Below are 18,753 nucleotides of genomic sequence, written 5' to 3' on the forward strand. Positions count from 1 at the left end.
CAGCTAAATTAACATTCAGCTTTGACCAGGAATCAATATTTATCTAGCTATCATGCACAACAGTATTTGAATAGGTGAGTTACTATACATTCATGAATAAACTAACTGCCTAACAAAGGGTTAGATAGCTAGCTAAGTAAACTTGTTACATTACAGCCAGGCAGCAATGTAACGCTACCTTTTAACGTTATCGGTATCTGGTACTAAGTTGTTGTTAGCTAACGTTAGCCCACTTTTAAGTAACTAAGGCAGTGAACAATTATGAATTAACAATAACGTTAGCAAGTTACAAACCATTGCATATACGTAAACATTATTACTCTTAACTTTACTAATTTAACTTAAACGTACCTTTTGGAATTTCTTCAAGTAGCTAGCTTGCTAGTTAGTGGTCAACAGTTGTATTTTCGTTGAGAAGTCTCAGGTTACGGGCGAACGGAAGTGAAGTTAACCTGCTACGCGGAAAGGCGGAAGTTAGATGACGTCATCGTGAAAAGGGCCTATTGATTGGCTGGTGTTTGACCCCGCCCAGAGAGCTGAGGCCCTCAAACAGAGCAACGCCATCATGAGGAAGTTCCTGGGTACGTTACACACACACTCACGGTTCTGAAACAGATCACATGCCCATACAAACATTGCATTGTATTGGCTACCTTTTGAAAATCTCCCTCTTTTTCAACCATGCTGTTGACCCATTGCTATCTCTCCTCTCTCTCTCATCTCCTCCAGCCTCTAAGAAACACGATGCAGCCAAGGAGGTGTTTGGTAAGGTCCCAGAGGACTCAATGAGGGAGATATACAGCCAGTGGGAGGAGCTAGGCCTGGACACGCCCCTTCCTGCAGAGGATGAGAACGCCATCAGGGAACACCTGTGTATCCGCGCTTACCTGGTGAGGGGACAAGCTCTCGCAGCACTGTGATTGACTCGTCTGTTTATTAAACGTTTTTAGAGGGGACTCCTGTAGTTGTATAAGGTGTGTGTGTGTGTGTGTTACCCCCCCAGGAAGCTCATGAGGCGTTCAATGAGTGGTTCCATCACATGAACTCCCCCCCTCAGAAGCCCAGCCCCCCCGGCCCAGGCCAAGTTCACTGAGAAGGTGGCCTTCGAGATGAAGGAGAAGGAGTACCAGGTACACAATACACTCTGATCCCAGATCAGTCTCTGTGTGTAGCGGTACAGGGTAGATACTGGTGAGGAGTTTTAATTTGTTAGTGTAACTGGTCCTGGATCAGACGAAGAACGCTAATGCTAGCAACGCTATTATTTAGCGTAACAGCCTATTGACTAAATTTAAAAAAAAAAGGTGTGTTAAAGTGTGACCTCTCCTGTAGATGGAACACGACAACTGGACCGGCCGTCTGGAGGCTCTGACTGAAGACGTGAAGGAGAGAATCTACAACGTCCTGCTGTTTGTGGACGGGGGCTGGATGGTCGACGTCAGAGAGGTGTGTGTCTGTCTGTATCTGAGTATTACCGTTAGTGATTGGTGGCGTGAGGGCTCAGCGCTAGGTTAGCGTTTGAGCCTGTATTAGCTCTGTCTCCAGTACAACTGTGTTATTTCTAGGTACACATTATTACTTCTACCACTTGTTCTATTCCAGGATACGGAGGAGGACCCAGAGAGAGGCCACCAGATGGTGCTGCTCCGTAGACTCTGTCTGCCCATGATGTCCTTCCTGTTGCAGACAGTACTGCAGAGAACACAACGCCACCAGGAGAGTCTCAGACTGGCTGATATCATCGCCTCAGACCAACACCGCCTCTATGAGGTCTGTACTGTAGTCTAGAAATTATATTTCTATGGTCTGCGCTGGAGTCTGACCTGGGCTGAGGGCATCTCAATTCAGTCTACAGTGGCTTCATCCTCTCCCCTCTCTGTCTCCTTTCCTTTGTCTGCCACCATCTGCTTCTCAAGTCTACTGTGACTTCAAGGAAACACTATTGAGATTCACCTAATAGTCTAGTGTGGCTTCCTCTCTTCCACGTCATCTGACACCTGTCCAGTTCTTTCACATCAGTGCTGATGAAGCGTTATAGCTCAATACAATACAACACCATCTCACAGCATTATAGCTCAATACAACACCATCTCACAGCATTATAGCTCAATACAATATCAACACCATCTCACAGCATTATAGCTCAATACAACACCATCTCACAGCATTATAGCTCAATACAATATCAACACCATCTCACAGCGTTATAGCTCAATACAATATCAACACCATCTCACAGCATTATAGCTCAATACAATATCAACACCATCTCACAGCATTATAGCTCAATACAATATCAACACCATCTCACAGCATTATAGCTCAATACAATATCAACACCATCTCACAGCGTTATAGCTCAATACAATACAACACCATCTCACAGCATTATAGCTCAATACAATATCAACACCATCTCACAGCATTATAGCTCAATACAATATCAACACCATCTCACAGCATTATAGCTCAATACAATATCAACACCATCTCACAGCATTATAGCTCAATACAATATCAACACCATCTCACAGCATTATAGCTCAATACAATATCAACACCATCTCACAGCGTTATAGCTCAATACAACACCATCTCACAGCATTATAGCTCAATACAACACCATCTCACAGCATTATAGCTCAATACAACACCATCTCACAGCATTATAGCTCAATACAACACCATCTCACAGCATTATAGCTCAATACAACACCATCTCACAGCATTATAGCTCAATACAATATCAACACCATCTCACAGCGTTATAGCTCAATACAACACCATCTCACAGCATTATAGCTCAATACAATATCAACACCATCTCACAGCATTATAGCTCAATACAATATCAACACCATCTCACAGCATTATAGCTCAATACAATATCAACACCATCTCACAGCATTATAGCTCAATACAATATCAACACCATCTCACAGCATTATAGCTCAATACAACACCATCTCACAGCATTATAGCTCAATACAACACCATCTCACAGCATTATAGCTCAATACAACACCATCTCACAGCATTATAGCTCAATACAATATCAACACCATCTCACAGCGTTATAGCTCAATACAACACCATCTCACAGCGTTATAGCTCAATACAATATCAACACCATCTCACAGCATTATAGCTCAATACAATATCAACACCATCTCACAGCATTATAGCTCAATACAATACAACACCATCTCACAGCATTATAGCTCAATACAATATCAACACCATCTCACAGCATTATAGCTCAATACAATATCAACACCATCTCACAGCGTTATAGCTCAATACAATATCAACACCATCTCACAGCGTTATAGCTCAATACAATATCAACACCATCTCACAGCATTATAGCTCAATACAATATCAACACCATCTCACAGCATTATAGCTCAATACAACACCATCTCACAGCATTATAGCTCAATACAATATCAACACCATCTCACAGCGTTATAGCTCAATACAATATCAACACCATCTCACAGCGTTATAGCTCAATACAATATCAACACCATCTCACAGCGTTATAGCTCAATACAATATCAACACCATCTCACAGCATTATAGCTCAATACAATATCAACACCATCTCACAGCATTATAGCTCAATACAACACCATCTCACAGCATTATAGCTCAATACAATATCAACACCATCTCACAGCGTTATAGCTCAATACAACACCATCTCACAGCGTTATAGCTCAATACAATATCAACACCATCTCACAGCATTATAGCTCAATACAATATCAACACCATCTCACAGCGTTATAGCTCAATACAACACCATCTCACAGCGTTATAGCTCAATACAATATCAACACCATCTCACAGCATTATAGCTCAATACAATATCAACACCATCTCACAGCATTATAGCTCAATACAACACCATCTCACAGCATTATAGCTCAATACAATATCAACACCATCTCACAGCGTTATAGCTCAATACAACACCATCTCACAGCGTTATAGCTCAATACAATATCAACACCATCTCACAGCATTATAGCTCAATACAATATCAACACCATCTCACAGCGTTATAGCTCAATACAACACCATCTCACAGCGTTATAGCTCAATACAATATCAACACCATCTCACAGCATTATAGCTCAATACAATATCAACACCATCTCACAGCGTTATAGCTCAATACAACACCATCTCACAGCGTTATAGCTCAATACAACACCATCTCACAGCGTTATAGCTCAATACAACACCATCTCACAGCGTTATAGCTCAATACAATATCAACACCATCTCACAGCATTATAGCTCAATACAATATCAACACCATCTCACAGCATTATAGCTCAATACAACACCATCTCACAGCATTATAGCTCAATACAACACCATCTCACAGCATCTCTCCCTGTCACTGTATTGCTGTCTCCTCTTCCACTCTTCTACTTTCCCATCCTCTTCTTTTTGCTAACTATGTTCTGTCTCTTCTCTCTCTCTGTCTCAGGTGTTCTCCAAAGATGAGCTGAGGAAGTTCCTTCAGAAGATGAGGGAGTCGTCTCTTCTCTTATTGGATAAGAGTCTGGACCCGCTGGGGTACGAGATCCAACCATAAATACACCCCACCTGGACATTTGTTTTCTTTTCTTTTTTGTGTTCTTTTTATTTTTTTTGCCAAATTTTATGTAATGGAGTGAATGATTTTCTGCATTTTCGTATACAATAAAAGTGACTTGACTGAAATATTGTTTGTCTTTGGGCCGTGCACAGGCTGGATGCAAATCCGTATCTGAATCTAGAAGAGTATAAGGAAGGTTTGAGAGACCTTGTATATGTCTAGAATAAATAGTTTAGGTTATCGCCTTCAACTTTCCAAAGTCTCCACGGGGATGCGCTGTAGGGCACTGACGTGGCTAGTTCTCTTCGCAGAAAAAACGGAAGTAAAGGTCGCTTCATCTGACGTCACTACTCCCGTTAAGTTGCAGCCAGGCTCTTTTTTTTCCCTATATGATCAACATGCGATGGGAAAAGTATGAAAGCGTTGCACAACTGGCAGAGGGTAGACATTTTTACTTGAATTTGTTGGTTTACATTAGCAAGCTAGATTCATACTATACAGTACTACTGAACCCTATAGGTAGATTTTACAGGACGGTTATCAAGAGGACCATGGCTAACCGACTTTCACACCTTTTCTCGAACAGCCGCCTCGTCATTGGATTATTGGCCAATTTGCTGTCGTCGATATGCATCGTTTTCATCAACAAATGGATCTATGTTCACTATGGCTTCCCAAACATGACTAACGCTGATCCATTTCGTGGTGACATGGCTTGGACTATGGGTATGCCAGAAGATGGACATATTTGCCACCAAAATTATCTGGCTCGCTCTCAGCTTCTGTGGCTTTCACCAATATGTCCTTACAAAACAACACCATTGGCACTTACCAGCTGGCCAAAGCGATGACAACTCCTGTGATCATTGTCATACAGACTGTGTTACAAGAAGACATTCTCCACCAAGATCAAATTGACTTTGGTATGTAGTGGTTACAATGTACCAATGCTGCTGCCTGCTACAATGTAGCTAGCATTCCATACAGAATGGTCAGATTGGCATTTATTGAGATGACTTTTTTTTGTTTAAAAATTAAATACTTTTCTAATTGTACAAACATATACCGAAGTTGAATTATACATTCAAAATGAACATTTAGCAAAGTACATAATCAAGCACACAGGTTTAAGAAAACAAACTTTTACAAACATCACAGAGGTCTTATATACATAAAATTAGACATATGTATGTTTCAAAGGTAGCAGTGAGTTTCCGGTCATGTTTGTTTTTAACCAATCTTAATGATTGCAAAAAAATATCAAGCTGTCTTTCAAAAAATAAATAAGGGGGTAGCCTTCAAAAATCTGTATTTGTGTATAAAGAATTTGGTTAATACAAATACATTTTTGACCATCTTGGAATAAACCAAATTTGACGACCTATGTGAAATTGGCAATAATAATATAATTTGAAAATAATAAATCATAACCACCCAGAAATTGGTAATATGATCACAACTAAATAAATTATGTTCCGTAGTTCCAATGTCATTCCCACAAAAATGTACAGGGATTACGCTCTACAATGAATAGAGATGATCGATATACTGGAGGCAGCTCTGCAGAGTGGTCACTAGCTGGCAAAGTCAGAAAATCTCTGTGTCCAGTATGAAGGACATTAGAGGTACTTTCACGAGCAGATATCCATAGACTTCTAGTCATTGCGCTAATGCTAGTTAGCGACTTCCTTCAAACTGCATGCATTAGCCATACAAATGGTATCCAGGAGTTCATCTGACTCCGGGGAAGTAGATAAAGGGCCTCATTGCCAACATCCCGAAGTATCCCTTTAACCCTAACCACACACTAACCCTAATGCCTAACCCAAACTTTTTTCATGAATTTTTATGATTACAGTTACAGTAACGCTATTTACCTGATGTGTCTGTCTTTTCCCACTACTAGGTGCCCATAACATTAGGTGTGATCCTGAACTCCTACTATGATGTGAAGTTCAACCTCCTGGGGATGATCTTTGCCACACTAGGGGTGTTGGTCACCTCCCTCTATCAGGTGGTAAGTAGTGATGCTTTGAAGTGCACTTGGGACCTGGTGAACCCGGGATTCAACAAACATGGCTGTCTCCCAAATGGCACCCTATTCCCTATGAGCCCTGGTCAAAAGTAGTGCACTAGAAAGGGAATAGGGTGCTAGTTGGAATGCAGACATAGACTAGAACACGTTACTTATTCCTCTTAAAGGGGATTCCTCACCTTTCAGCATGACAATGCCCCTGTGCACAAAGTGAGGTCCATACAGAAATGGTTTGTCGAGATAGAACTTGACTGGCCTGCACAGAGCCCTGACCTCAACCCAATCGAACACCTTTGGGATTAATTGGAACACCGACTGCGAGCCAGGCCTAATCGCCTAACATCAGTGCCCGACCTCACTAATGCTCTTGTGGCTGAATGGAAGCAAATCCCCGCAGCAATGTTTCAACATCTAGTGGAAAGCCTTCCCAGAAGAATGGAGGCTGTTATAGCAGCAAATGGGGGACCAACTCCATGTTAATGCCCATGATTTTGGAATGAGATGCTTGACGAGCAGATATCCACATGCTTTTGGTCATGTAGTGTATCTTGGTAATTACTTAGCTGAGTGTTGGACCACTCTTCCTAGACCAGTTTCATACGCTAATGATACTGTCTGTGTGTGGTGATTCAGTACTGACTCTCAAAGGATCAGAGTGTTTGGTAAGGGGGGGGGGCTGCTGATTTCAGGGGGGAAAAGTGCTGCTTCCTGGCCACCCCACTCCTGTTTCTGTGAGAGCATGGGGTCTACCTTTGTCTGTGTGACATGGCTGGGCGACAGGAGCCAGTCACTCCTTATCAGTGTCACATGGTCCAGAGCTTTGTCATACACCAACCCGCAGATTGTGTCTGTACATGTGCATGTGCAACAACCACTGTTTGTGATATATTATGTATATTATGTAAATGGTGTGTGTGTGTGTGTCACCATCTCATACTGAGAGATATGGGGTTGAGAGAAGCAGAGAAGAGCGAAAGGTAGTGAAATGGTTGCCTGACGAGAAAATGTGGGCCATTGTACAAAACAAAGTCATGAGCAATTGGATCGTCTCTAACCAATCAGAGTATACAAGCCAGTGACGTGATTTATGAATCATGTTGGCCCAACCTGTCGGTTTCTTGGACCAATCAGAATGGTCAGAATGTGATCGCTAGAAGACGTCGGAGAGGAAAACAAATCCAGACTCGTGGTAGAGAAGAAACGCAAGTGGGCGTGGCGTTGGGCCAGAGCCATGGTGGGTGGGTAGTCAGGCTAGCGAAATGGCTCTTTGATGGGAAAATGACCCAATCAAAGAGCCAGCATTACCAATGTTCTAGAGTAGAGTAGAAGATCTGTAGATCACAATGCTCCTTCAGCCACCCTACAGAGGCATATGTTCAGAATTCCTCTGGGACTCATGAAACTGTCCTTCAGGCTCATTGTATAAGCTGTTGTCTCTGGCCGCTGGGTTTCAGTGTCAAACTGCTCTAAAAGGCCATGGCAGACTTGAAGGTCATGGTCATAATGAATGATAGAGACATCTAGTGGCCAAAAGGCCGTCTTAGCATGTGCAGCGCCATTGAGGGCTTCCATCATTTTAATGTAGTCAACTGGGTGGGACTTCCAGCTTCATTGGCTGATCCTTCCTGGTGACCCTGTTGGAGTCACGTCCAACCGGGTCATCAGGAGGGATCAGCCAATCGTGAAGAAGAAAATGTCCTACTTCAAAATGGAGATAGCCTCAATGGCACTTGCCATGCTGTCACAGCCGCTATAATGGCACAGATACAAAGATGGTCACGACACATACATCATATCGACCTCTGCATCTTTGTGGACACAGGGAAGGTATTGCTGTTATCAGGTACAGAAGACACTCGCTGCAGATGTTGGCAAACACAATCATGGAACTTGCCTGATTTGGCATGGGAAAAAAAGAGAATATCTGAAAATTGTCCGAATCAGATCAATTAAAGTAAGTTACTGTAGTATGCCTCGTATGACTCATACACGACCACTGTTGACCTAAACAGGGTAGGTAAACACCTGATTGTGTGAAAGTCTAATGACTTCAATTGTGAGGTTTCATTTGGAGAAGTGTCCCAGTGTTGCTGGAGTTCAATAAATCAGAGAAATAAATGACCAATGTGATAATCTGTCCTGGAAAGGGCAGCTAAAAGATTTATCATCTGGTGTGCTTAGAGCACAAAGGCCATCTGATACATACTCACAGTCAAAGGCTGTCTCCTTTCAACTCACAGTCATTCCTGTCCATGTTGGCTGGTTTCACAGAATTCCAACCCTTTTTTATACCCTGAGGTCACAAGATGCACTGAGAAAATTAAAGATGTGATTTTGGAAAATGTTCAAATTTAGGATGGGCGATACGCTATTCACTAAATCTAAATCTCTACAACTGACTTTAGTATAAGGACCGATCAGGAATACATCAGAAGTGGGTCATACTCAAAATGTCACATTTAATGTCAGAACTATTTTTGGACTAATAAGTCAAATAACTGTTCACAACAAATAATGGAATGAGACAGATTCCTAGTTCATTTTTTCAGTATTTAGGCCATACAAATGTAAATAAATGTTTAACAGATTGTGTGGCAAGCAAATACAAATCAAGAAGTGGACCTTCTTGTTAAAATACTATAGTGACCTTAGTTCAACACCTGGCAACCAACTTTAAGAGATGATAGCCTCTTGGGGATGCTAAAAGAGGCATAATTCAGCCATAATCCAAGAGGAAGTTGTGTATCTCTTTACTGGAAGCATCCTCTAATCGTGCACTTTTTCAGTACAATGGGCCTCAGGATCACTTTTTCAGATATTTTATTTTTTATTTTTTTTATTAAATTGAAGAGGGGAATCCGTTCAACATTTAAGTAAATGTGTATGGCCTTACTTTAAGAACCTATCTAGAATAAGAACGCTTCTGTGAAGGTGAGAAATAGTGACCATAATCCAATTGGACAGAAAATCCCAATCAACAGTTATCAGTCATTTGAGCGGCCAACATGTTGATTGTTTGACTCAGTGGTAGCCTAGGGCATCGCATCTTCTTCTTTGTATACTCTACATATATGAATAATATTTTTCTCCTTTACACTACAATCTATTATTGGAAGATATAAACAGGGGGCGGTTGAGAGGGGGAGGAAAAGTGCTAGTTACACTGAACAAAAATATAAACGCAACATTCAACAATTTCAACGATTTTACTGAGTTACAGTTCATATAAGGAAATCAGTCAATTGAAATAAATTAATTAGGCCCTAATCTATGGATTTCACATGACTGGCAATACAGATATGCATCTGTTAGTCACAGATACCTTTTTTTTTAAAGGTAGGGGTGTGGATCAGAAAACAAGTCAGTATCTGGTGTGACCACCATTTGCCTCATGCAGCGCGACATCTCCTTCGCATAGAGTTGATCAGGCTGTTGATTGTGGCCTGTGGAATGTTGTCCCACTCCTTCTCAATGGCTGTGTGAAGTTGCTGGATATTGGCAGGAACTGGAACACGCTGTCATACACGTCAATCCAGAGCATCCCAAACATGCTCGATGGGTGACATGTATGGTGAGTATGCAGGCCATGGAAGAACTGGGACATTTTCAGCTTCTTGGAATTGTGGACAGATCCTTGCTACATGGGGATGTGCATTATCATGCTAAAACATGAGGGTTTTGCGGCAGATGAATGGCACAACAATGGGCCTCAGGATCTCGTCACGGTATCTCTGTGCATTCAAATTTCCATTGATAAAATGCAATTGTGTTCGTTGTCCGTAGCTTATACCTGCCCATACCATAACCCCACCACAGGGCACTCTGTTCACAAACGTTGACATCAGCAAACCGTCTGCCCACACAGGCGCAATACACGCTGTCTGCCATCTGTCCGGTACAGTTGAAAACTGCACATTTTAGAGTGGCCTTTTATTGTTCCCAGCACAAGGTGCACCTGTGTAATGATCATGCTGTTTAATCTACTTCTTGATATGCCAAACCTGTCAGGTGGATGGATTATCTTGGCAAAAGAGAAATGCTCATTAAGAGGGACGTAAACAAATTTGTGCACACATTTTGAGATAAGCTTTTTGTGCATATTGAACATTTCCGGGGTCTTTTATTTCAGCTCATTAAACATGGGACCAACACTTTACATGTTGCGTTGATATTTTTGTTCAGTGTAGTTCCACCCCCGAGGGCGTTGCCCAGAGCAGGAGGGGGAAGTCACAAAAATGGCTACTTGTCACCACGGCTGGCAGGACACATGCCGGAACGGTCAACTGCACATTGACATTTTGTGTAGCAGGCAGCAATAGAGAGCAACCCCAGGATAGAGGTGCACAGAGGGAGCTGACACAACTGTGGCCAGACACCGATGGACTGGGAGGACGTGCACTGAGAGGAAGGCTAATTGGAAAAACCACTGATGTATTGGGTCTGCAGGAGAAAAACAAAGGCATCTCTTTTGAGTGACAGCAAAATGCTTTTAATGCACAGAGAGCATTATGTTTCACTATTGAAAGATGATACAATTGTGAAATAAGTTGGCCCGTTGCTTTACCATATAGACTTTGAGCAAGCACCACTGATTATTTCAGGCAGCAGATAAGGCCTATGAAATCAATTTTAGTGAGACTGGGGAGAAATTGTGTTTGTATTACCCAGAGACTTTTTAATTGAACGTACAGTATAGTATCGCTGTTACATTTCTCAATTATTAAATGCCCCCAATATGTGAAAAACACATGAACTTTACAGATAAGCCTACACATCCAATTTGATTTTATTGGAGAATACCAGTAATTTGTTTGACATGATGTAGCCTTTAGTCTGCATAAAAATGAGGGTCGTCAACTTATCATGGACCTCATGAGTTGCTTTTAGACAGCTGTGATTTGGCTCCACTCCGATGGGCATACAGAGGAACCATAAAACAAATTGCACCTCATTCTAAACTGTTAGAATAATGGGTCTGTTGTCAGTCGGATATAGCACATTATCAAACCCTCAGTAGAGTAATCCACTGAGCGGCTATCCTGAGCAATGTACTGATGATATCTTAATTGCCTGAAATCATTGACCATGAAGGGAGTATGAATCACTGGTGTCAATGTGTAAAGAATGTCCGTTTTCAGCTATGCCTAGTCTTCAACTCCTTAAGGTTAACAATGCATCTTTCCAGATAGTGAGTAATCGGAGGATTTCAGAGAAGCATATGAAATTCTGTGCAGTGTGTGGGAGAGGAGCAAGAGGAGAGAGCCATAGTTGAGGTTAATCATTTGCAGCTTGGTGGAAATTCATTTGTAATTAAAAAGTAATGCATTTTCATGAATTCATTGGCATCAATGGCTTCATTACTCCTTTATAAAAGAGGTGACATGTTGAGGCCGAAGACCTTTGTTAAAGCCACAAGACTGGACTACCAATTACATTGGAAAATACATTGCAGTATGGCACCAATGGATGAATGGCTTAGTTTCACCAGTTGTCAGCTCTTTTGAAGCAAGTGGCATTGTGACATGCTCGGCTTGATTAAATTCTGAAAATAAGTTTGTGCATGCATGCGCGTTTTCTGGCGGTATGTAGCTTAGAAAAATAAATTGGGAGAAAAACAAAACAATTTAGAAAATCGCAAAAGATAAATTTATTTCAACAATATAAATATTTACATTTCACATTTAACAGACAAATATATTTACGGACGGATATTCCATTAAGAAATATAAAATGAATGTACAATTCAGGTAAACATTCTGTTTTTGGCTTCCAGTAAGATTGTCGCTTTCTGACGACAAATGCCGAACACCTGGCATCACGGGATTGTCACAGAATACAAATGTGTTCTAATACAGGGTATTCCAATAGCCGAGATCCCTTTGGTATGTGGAGAGGAGGCAGTGGGCTAAAAGGTCCATGAATAAAACTACTAAATAATAGTTAAAATTTAGTTGTTTTTTAAAAAAGGTGCGTTATTGAGTCTTCATCCAGGGCGGCGTTGATCTCACAGGCGCCTGACGTTCCTCTTGCTGCGAGCGCTGCCGATGAGGATGGCTCTGGAGCTGCTAGGCCCCCGGGCCAGCCCTGTGTGGCAGGCTGAGGAGCCATGAAAAGGGCCCTGGCACAGGGTGCAGAAGTCAAAGGCACAGCTGAGGCGGGTACAGGTGGCCCTCATGTCATCTGCGTTGTGCTTGGCAGGAGAGCCGCAGTGCTTACAGGGCTTCAGCGACTCGTGCTGCTTCAGCAAACTGGCAGCCTAGAGAACACAAGCAAAGAATGTATAAGGCTACGGAGCATAACTCACTCATTGTATCACTTGTAACATGAACATGTCAATTCCTTTCCTAGAACTGATTGAAGGGTGACACCAACTCTCAATAAGTACACACACTGAGCACCATCATGTCCTCTGAACCTTTACATGCAAAGTGAATAGCGCAACCGTCACCGCTTGGTATTCTCTGAAGCGAGATTGCTGGGAGCAGTACAGCGACGGTGTGCCTTCTCTCTGGGAGAGCATCCTATAGCTAGACTTATGGATAAGGGGTTGAAGCTACCCTCTGCATACAGGTCATTACAACCCGGGACAGGGCGGCGTCTCGTGTCAAAGAGCCGACATTCTCCAGTCCTACAGAAGTTCTTGGGTCCTACAACAAAAACGGACATTGCCATTTACCAAACAATATTCATGCAGTGGATTACCCTATGGTTAGGTAATTAAGATTGAAGTACTTGAAGGAGCCCCTGTAAATGAATCCAGATTAAGAACATATCAGCATAAGGGATTAGCAAAGTTTGGAGCCTCTGCAAGCTAAAAAAAACAAACCATCAATGTGGTTCAAAACCATTGACACCTGATAAAGAGTATACAATGACTAAAGGAACCCCAGTTAAATGTTAGCGCTTACCCTGAGTCTCTGTTTAGCCTGGTCGCATCTACGGAGTGCAGACTTGTCTTGGTAGATTTTTCTCCAGGTCTTGCTCACTTTTCTACAGCTGTGAAGAAAACCACCATGAATGAATACATGATAAGAGTATAAAAACATTTCCATGTTGAAAAACCTGTACAAGGGGGGCGCTAGAGAGCGTGCTATGGAGTAGACGTGCATTGCTAGAGCTCCGCTCAATTTTGAAACAAATTAATATTTATCTTAACCTCTCACAACCTATAACTTCAAACAAATATGACAAAGGGAAAAGGCAACAAAAAAGGGGGCGCTAAACAAGATAATTGGAATGAGATAGACAACGAACCAATTTCAACGTCGCCGACCCACGAGGAGCTAGCTGAAGAGGCTAGCTTCCAAGAGTTCCCCACAGATCCTACTCAAAGTGACATACTGGCTGCCATAAACGCACTAAGCAAGAAGGTGGACACAAGGTTGGCTGATATCTCAAAGAGTATTGGGACTTTGGCCGAAACTGTGAAGGCAACTAAGGGAAGGGTGCACGAGGTTGAGCAGACGACAATCGATCACGAGGCCAGGCTACAGGACATAGAGAAACAGTGCGCAACGTTCAAAAATGACAACAAAACCCTGAAGGCCCGACTGGAAATGCTCGAGTCGCATTCAAGACGCCAGAACATCCGAATATGTGGGATCCAGGAGGACACGGAGAAAGGGAAACCCACTGAATTTGTCTCGGAGCTGATACCGGCATTGCTGGGGAGGGAACACTTCAAAACGGCCATCCTGATCGACCGCGCACACAGAGCACAGGCAACGAAGCCGGCCAAGGGCGGGCCACCAAGGCCATTCATTGTAAGGCTGCACTATCCCCACACCAGGGATCTCATCCTCAAACTGGCTAGTCAAAAGTTCCCCCTTAACTACAACGGAGCCAGGGTGTCTTTCTACCCAGATCTTACCTTGGAGGTGAGGAACCAACGGAAAGAGTATGATGAGGTACGCAACAAATGCAGGGCGGCCAACATCCGATATGGATTCCTCTTCCCAGCCCGGTTTAAGGTGACAGTCGAGGGATCAACACGTACGTTTGACAACGCAAAAGAGGCAGATCTGTTCTTGACAAGCAAGCTCCCCGGCTGAGGATACAGAACGGCTGTGCCAGCAGGCTTAATGGCCAAATACAGGCCAGGAATGTGTGTGAATTGAATTTCCGGCCTATGTCTTTTCGATCAGAAGATCAGAAATTGGGACTTATAGGATAGGTGAGATGTTGTGGCTAATATAGCATTGTTTGGCATGTCATGTTTTAGCGCCACTCACCCCCTAACATGAGAGTTAAGTTAAGTGTTATTTAATAGTAGTTTATATGCGGAGCATCTATAGACGACGAGTTAGTTCAGGCTTTATGTCTAGACACCCTAACGTTTGTGTGTTAGCCAAGGAGTGCTTCGTTTGGGGAAGTCACTCAGTAAAGGGACGGGAGGGGGGTTGGGGTCTGTGTTTTATGTTCACGTTTATTAGTACAGGTGGCATGACAAGCTCCCTTGACGGCGGGACGTTTTTCTTCTGGGTTTTGTATGACAGCAGCAATTTGCTTTAAAATAAGAAATGCCACATAGTGACCGAGCACAGAGTAGACCAGGTGGAATAAAGATAGTCAGCTGGAACTGTAATGGATTAGGGCATGTCGTGAAACGAGCTAAGGTTTTTTCTCATCTTAAATCACTGGGTGCTGACATAGTGCTTCTTCAAGAAACTCATATTAAACGCCCCGCGCAGGCCAAGCTACGAGTCGGCTGGATCGGTCAGATATACCAGTCTAACTTTGATGCAAAAGCGAGAGGGGTAGCAATCCTGATAAGGAAAAACATTCCTTTTGTTTACTCAACCTCGATTTCAGATCCTAATGGTCGGTATATTATTGTGGCCGGTACACTGAATTCAAAACCAATAACCTTGGTCAATTTATATGGACCCAACTTCGATGATCCATTATTTTTTTCAAAGGGTATTTAAGGCCATACCAAATATCTCGGATACAAGTGTTATTGTTGGAGGTGACTTTAACTGTACGTTAGACCCTCTTTTAGATAAACAGCTATCAAGGTCACTTCAACAATCAAATGCCAGTGTCTGTCTAAATACATTGATGACAAACCTTAACATTGTCGATATTTGGAGACTGACGCACCCAACAGACAGGGATTATTCTTTCTTCTCATCAGTTCATAAATCATATTCCAGAATTGACTATTTTTTGTTGGACTCCAAACTAATCTCAGCAGCTGAGTCGGTTACCTATCACCCCATTCTAATTACGGACCACTCTCCTCTGTCCATGGTGCTGAAACTCGACAATATGTCGACAGGTCGGCGACCGTGGCGCTTAGACGCATACCTGTTGAAAGATGAGGCTTTTTGTCAGTATTTGGAGGAGCAGATTGCCTTTTTCCTCAGTACTAACGACACGGGGGATGTTGACGACTCCACCCTTTGGGAATCTCTAAAGGCTGTGATTAGAGGTTACATTATTTCTTATACATCAGAGAGGAAGAAACGTGCCAATACTAGGCTGAGAGAAATTGAAAGAGAGTTAGGGGAACAGGAGAACGTTTTTAGGACAAATTCCTCGTATACAGTCCTTGAGAAGATCACAAAGTTAAAGTATGAATACAATACCATCCTTTCGAAACGGGTGGGCTCTTTACTTGCTAGAACGCAACAAAGTTATTTTGAACTGGGGGACAAACCACATAAATTATTAGCAAGACAGCTAAGGCATGTACAAGCATCTAGAGCTATTCACAAAATAAAAGACAAGAAGGGTAAAATAGTAACAGATCCGCAGGACATTAATAAATGCTTTGCACAGTTTTACTCAGAGCTATACCAATCAAAATGCGATGCTACTGATCCACAAACTATGGAACGCTTTCGCTGATTGTGAACTTCCTAAACTAGACAGGGGGCAGCTGCCGCACTCGATGCAGGGATAACCTTAGATGAAATTAACACAGCGATAGCACAATTTCCAAACAGCAAGGCCCCTGGGCCCGATGGATATGTAATAGAATTCTATAAGAAGTACTGCGCTAGTCTATCTCCACTTATGCTGCGAATGTTTCAACAATCCAAAGAAAATACCAAACTCCCGCAAACACTGTATGAGGCTACAATAGCCCTGATCTTAAAAAAGATAGAGATTCCATGGAGATGTCGTGATCGCCCCGTGTCGTTACTCCCCATAGAAAACAAGGTGTTGACAAAGATATTGGCAAACCGATTGAAAAAATATATTTCCGACATCATACACCCTGACCAGACAGGTTTTATCCCGGGCCGACATATATACTACAATTTGAGACGCCTTTTCAACGTAATGTATCATGATCATAAAGTTGAGGCAGTGGTAATAGCTCTTGATGCAGAGAAGGCGTTTGATCAGATTGAGTGGAAGTATATGATGTCGGTTCTGGAGCATTTCGGATTTGGAAAGGAATTTATTAATTGGATAAGAATTATTTATGCACACCCAATGGCGTCCGTGGTGACCAATCAGGAAATGTCGCAGTCATTCCGCCTGTTCAAGGGGTGCCCTATTTCGCCTGCTCTCTTCGCTATAGCCATGGAACCCCTTGCTACGCGCATTCGGGCATGTGCCGATATAGCTTCTGTTAAAATAAAAGACACACAGCACAAAATTTCCCTATATGCAGACGATGTTCTTTTGTTTTTGTCCAAGCCTAAAACGTCTATTCCACCATTACTTAACTTGATAAACACATTCGGCTCCTTCTCTGGCTACAAGATAAACTGGCAAAAAAGTGAGATGATGCCAATATCACGGCCTGTGGATATGCAATTTCTGCAATCTACCCCGCTTAGAACAGTGAGGGACAAGTTCACAAGCCTTGGCATTGTAGTGACAAGAGACCTTGACCAGCTATTGAAAGTGAATTGGGACATGAAAATATATCAGCTTAAACAAAATATAGATTTCTGGAAAACTCTGCCTATTTCCTTGGTTGGTCGTATAAACGCTATTAAAATGGTTGTCCTACCCAGGTTTCTTTACCTCTTCCAATGTCTACCCAATTTCATACCACAAAGCTATTTTAAGAAACTGGATTCAATAGTAACTCCATTTTTATGGGATAACAAGGCAGCCAGAATTGCAAAGAAGCATTTATGCAAGTACAATATAGAGGGGGGCTTTGGCCTTCCTCACTTCAAACTGTATTATTGGGCTGCTAATCTGAACATTGTGTCTTTCTGGAGGGAAAGTTTACCTGAGATGAGACGGAAGGATATGCCTTCATGGCTTTTGATTGAGCAGGCCTCCTGTCAACGTTCCTCACTCCCTGCACTTGTTAATAGCCCATCATATGTGAAAAAAGCCACTTACGACTCCAATCCAGTCATTTGTCATACTCTTAGGATCTGGAAACAGATTAGGGATTTTCTTAACATACCCACTGTGTACATAGACAGCCCGATTAGCCGGAATCATGCTTTCCACCCTGCAATGGATGATGTGGTGTTTTCACAGTGGAGGGAGAAGGGGCTCACAACAATTGGTAATCTATACATAGATGGTCAGTTAGCTTCATTTCAACAACTACAGGCAAAGTTCAACATGCCAACAACACATTTTTTTCAGATACCTCCAAATCAGGAATTTCTTAAGGACACACATCCCACAGTATGGCATGAAGCCAAATAGTCCTACATTAGATAGCTTGATCCTTGTCAAACCCCATTCAAAAGGGTCGGTCTCCAGACTGTATGATGTGCTACAGGCCCACATAGAGGTTTCCACAGACACCATTAAAAGGGCTTGGGAACAAGAACTTGGTTCAGAAATCTCAAATGAGGACTGGATAGAAGCTCTCAGGAATATAAACCACAGTTCAGTGAATGCCAGACACAACCTTGTACAGTTTAAGGTGATACACAGGTTACACTACTCAAAAGTAAAACTGCATAAAATATTCCCGGACACCTCACCACTGTGTGAGAGGTGCAAGCAGGAGGAGGGGACGTTGTCCCACTTATTCTGGACATGCCCTAAATTACAGGCTTACTGGGCTCTCATTTTGATTACTTATCTAAGGCCTTTGATAGAGTTCTAGCCCCAGACCCATTGATCGCTCTGTTTGGTACAGTTGATGGGAATAACCAGGAGGGGAAAG

General features: G+C 42.4%; 2 protein-coding genes and 1 pseudogene across 2 annotated transcripts; 2 read left to right on the forward strand and 1 right to left on the reverse strand.

Moving 5' to 3' along the window:
- Positions 1-436: 436 nt before the first annotated feature.
- Positions 437-4,740, forward strand: LOC123486182 (nuclear pore complex protein Nup107-like). Its single transcript, XM_045217403.1, has 6 exons — positions 437-581; positions 730-890; positions 1,004-1,130; positions 1,333-1,446; positions 1,603-1,770; positions 4,505-4,740. The coding sequence occupies exons 3-6, from the start codon at positions 1,110-1,112 to the stop codon at positions 4,610-4,612; spliced, it is 411 nt and encodes a 136-aa protein (XP_045073338.1). The 5' UTR covers positions 437-581; positions 730-890; positions 1,004-1,109; the 3' UTR covers positions 4,613-4,740.
- A 369-nt stretch (positions 4,741-5,109) lies between these two features.
- LOC123486181 lies at positions 5,110-7,289 on the forward strand (annotated as a pseudogene).
- A 4,988-nt stretch (positions 7,290-12,277) lies between these two features.
- Positions 12,278-13,268, reverse strand: LOC123486178 (F-box only protein 5-like). Its single transcript, XM_045217400.1, has 2 exons — positions 13,099-13,268; positions 12,278-12,906 (listed from the first exon to the last, which is right to left on the reverse strand). The coding sequence occupies exons 1-2, from the start codon at positions 13,168-13,170 to the stop codon at positions 12,655-12,657; spliced, it is 324 nt and encodes a 107-aa protein (XP_045073335.1). The 5' UTR covers positions 13,171-13,268; the 3' UTR covers positions 12,278-12,654.
- Between the last annotated feature and the right edge of the window lie 5,485 nt (positions 13,269-18,753).

Source organism: Coregonus clupeaformis, unplaced genomic scaffold (genome assembly GCF_020615455.1).
Source record: "Coregonus clupeaformis isolate EN_2021a unplaced genomic scaffold, ASM2061545v1 scaf1049, whole genome shotgun sequence".
In the NCBI taxonomy this organism is placed as follows: domain Eukaryota; kingdom Metazoa; phylum Chordata; class Actinopteri; order Salmoniformes; family Salmonidae; genus Coregonus; species Coregonus clupeaformis.

What these genes read in the sequence shown, in the direction of transcription:
- LOC123486178 (XM_045217400.1), bottom strand. Translation starts at nt 13,170, where the DNA reads ATGCTCTCCCAGAGAGAAGGCACACCGTCGCTGTACTGCTCCCAGCAA. An exon ending in GCTTCAGAGAATACCAAGCG is followed by an intron (nt 12,907 to 13,098) that starts GTGACGGTTGCG and finishes TGTGTTCTCTAG; the next exon opens with GCTGCCAGTTTGCTGAAGCA.
- LOC123486182 (XM_045217403.1), top strand. Translation starts at nt 1,110, where the DNA reads ATGAAGGAGAAGGAGTACCAG. An exon ending in GGATGGTCGACGTCAGAGAG is followed by an intron (nt 1,447 to 1,602) that starts GTGTGTGTCTGT and finishes GTTCTATTCCAG; the next exon opens with GATACGGAGGAGGACCCAGA. An exon ending in ACCAACACCGCCTCTATGAG is followed by an intron (nt 1,771 to 4,504) that starts GTCTGTACTGTA and finishes TCTCTGTCTCAG; the next exon opens with GTGTTCTCCAAAGATGAGCT.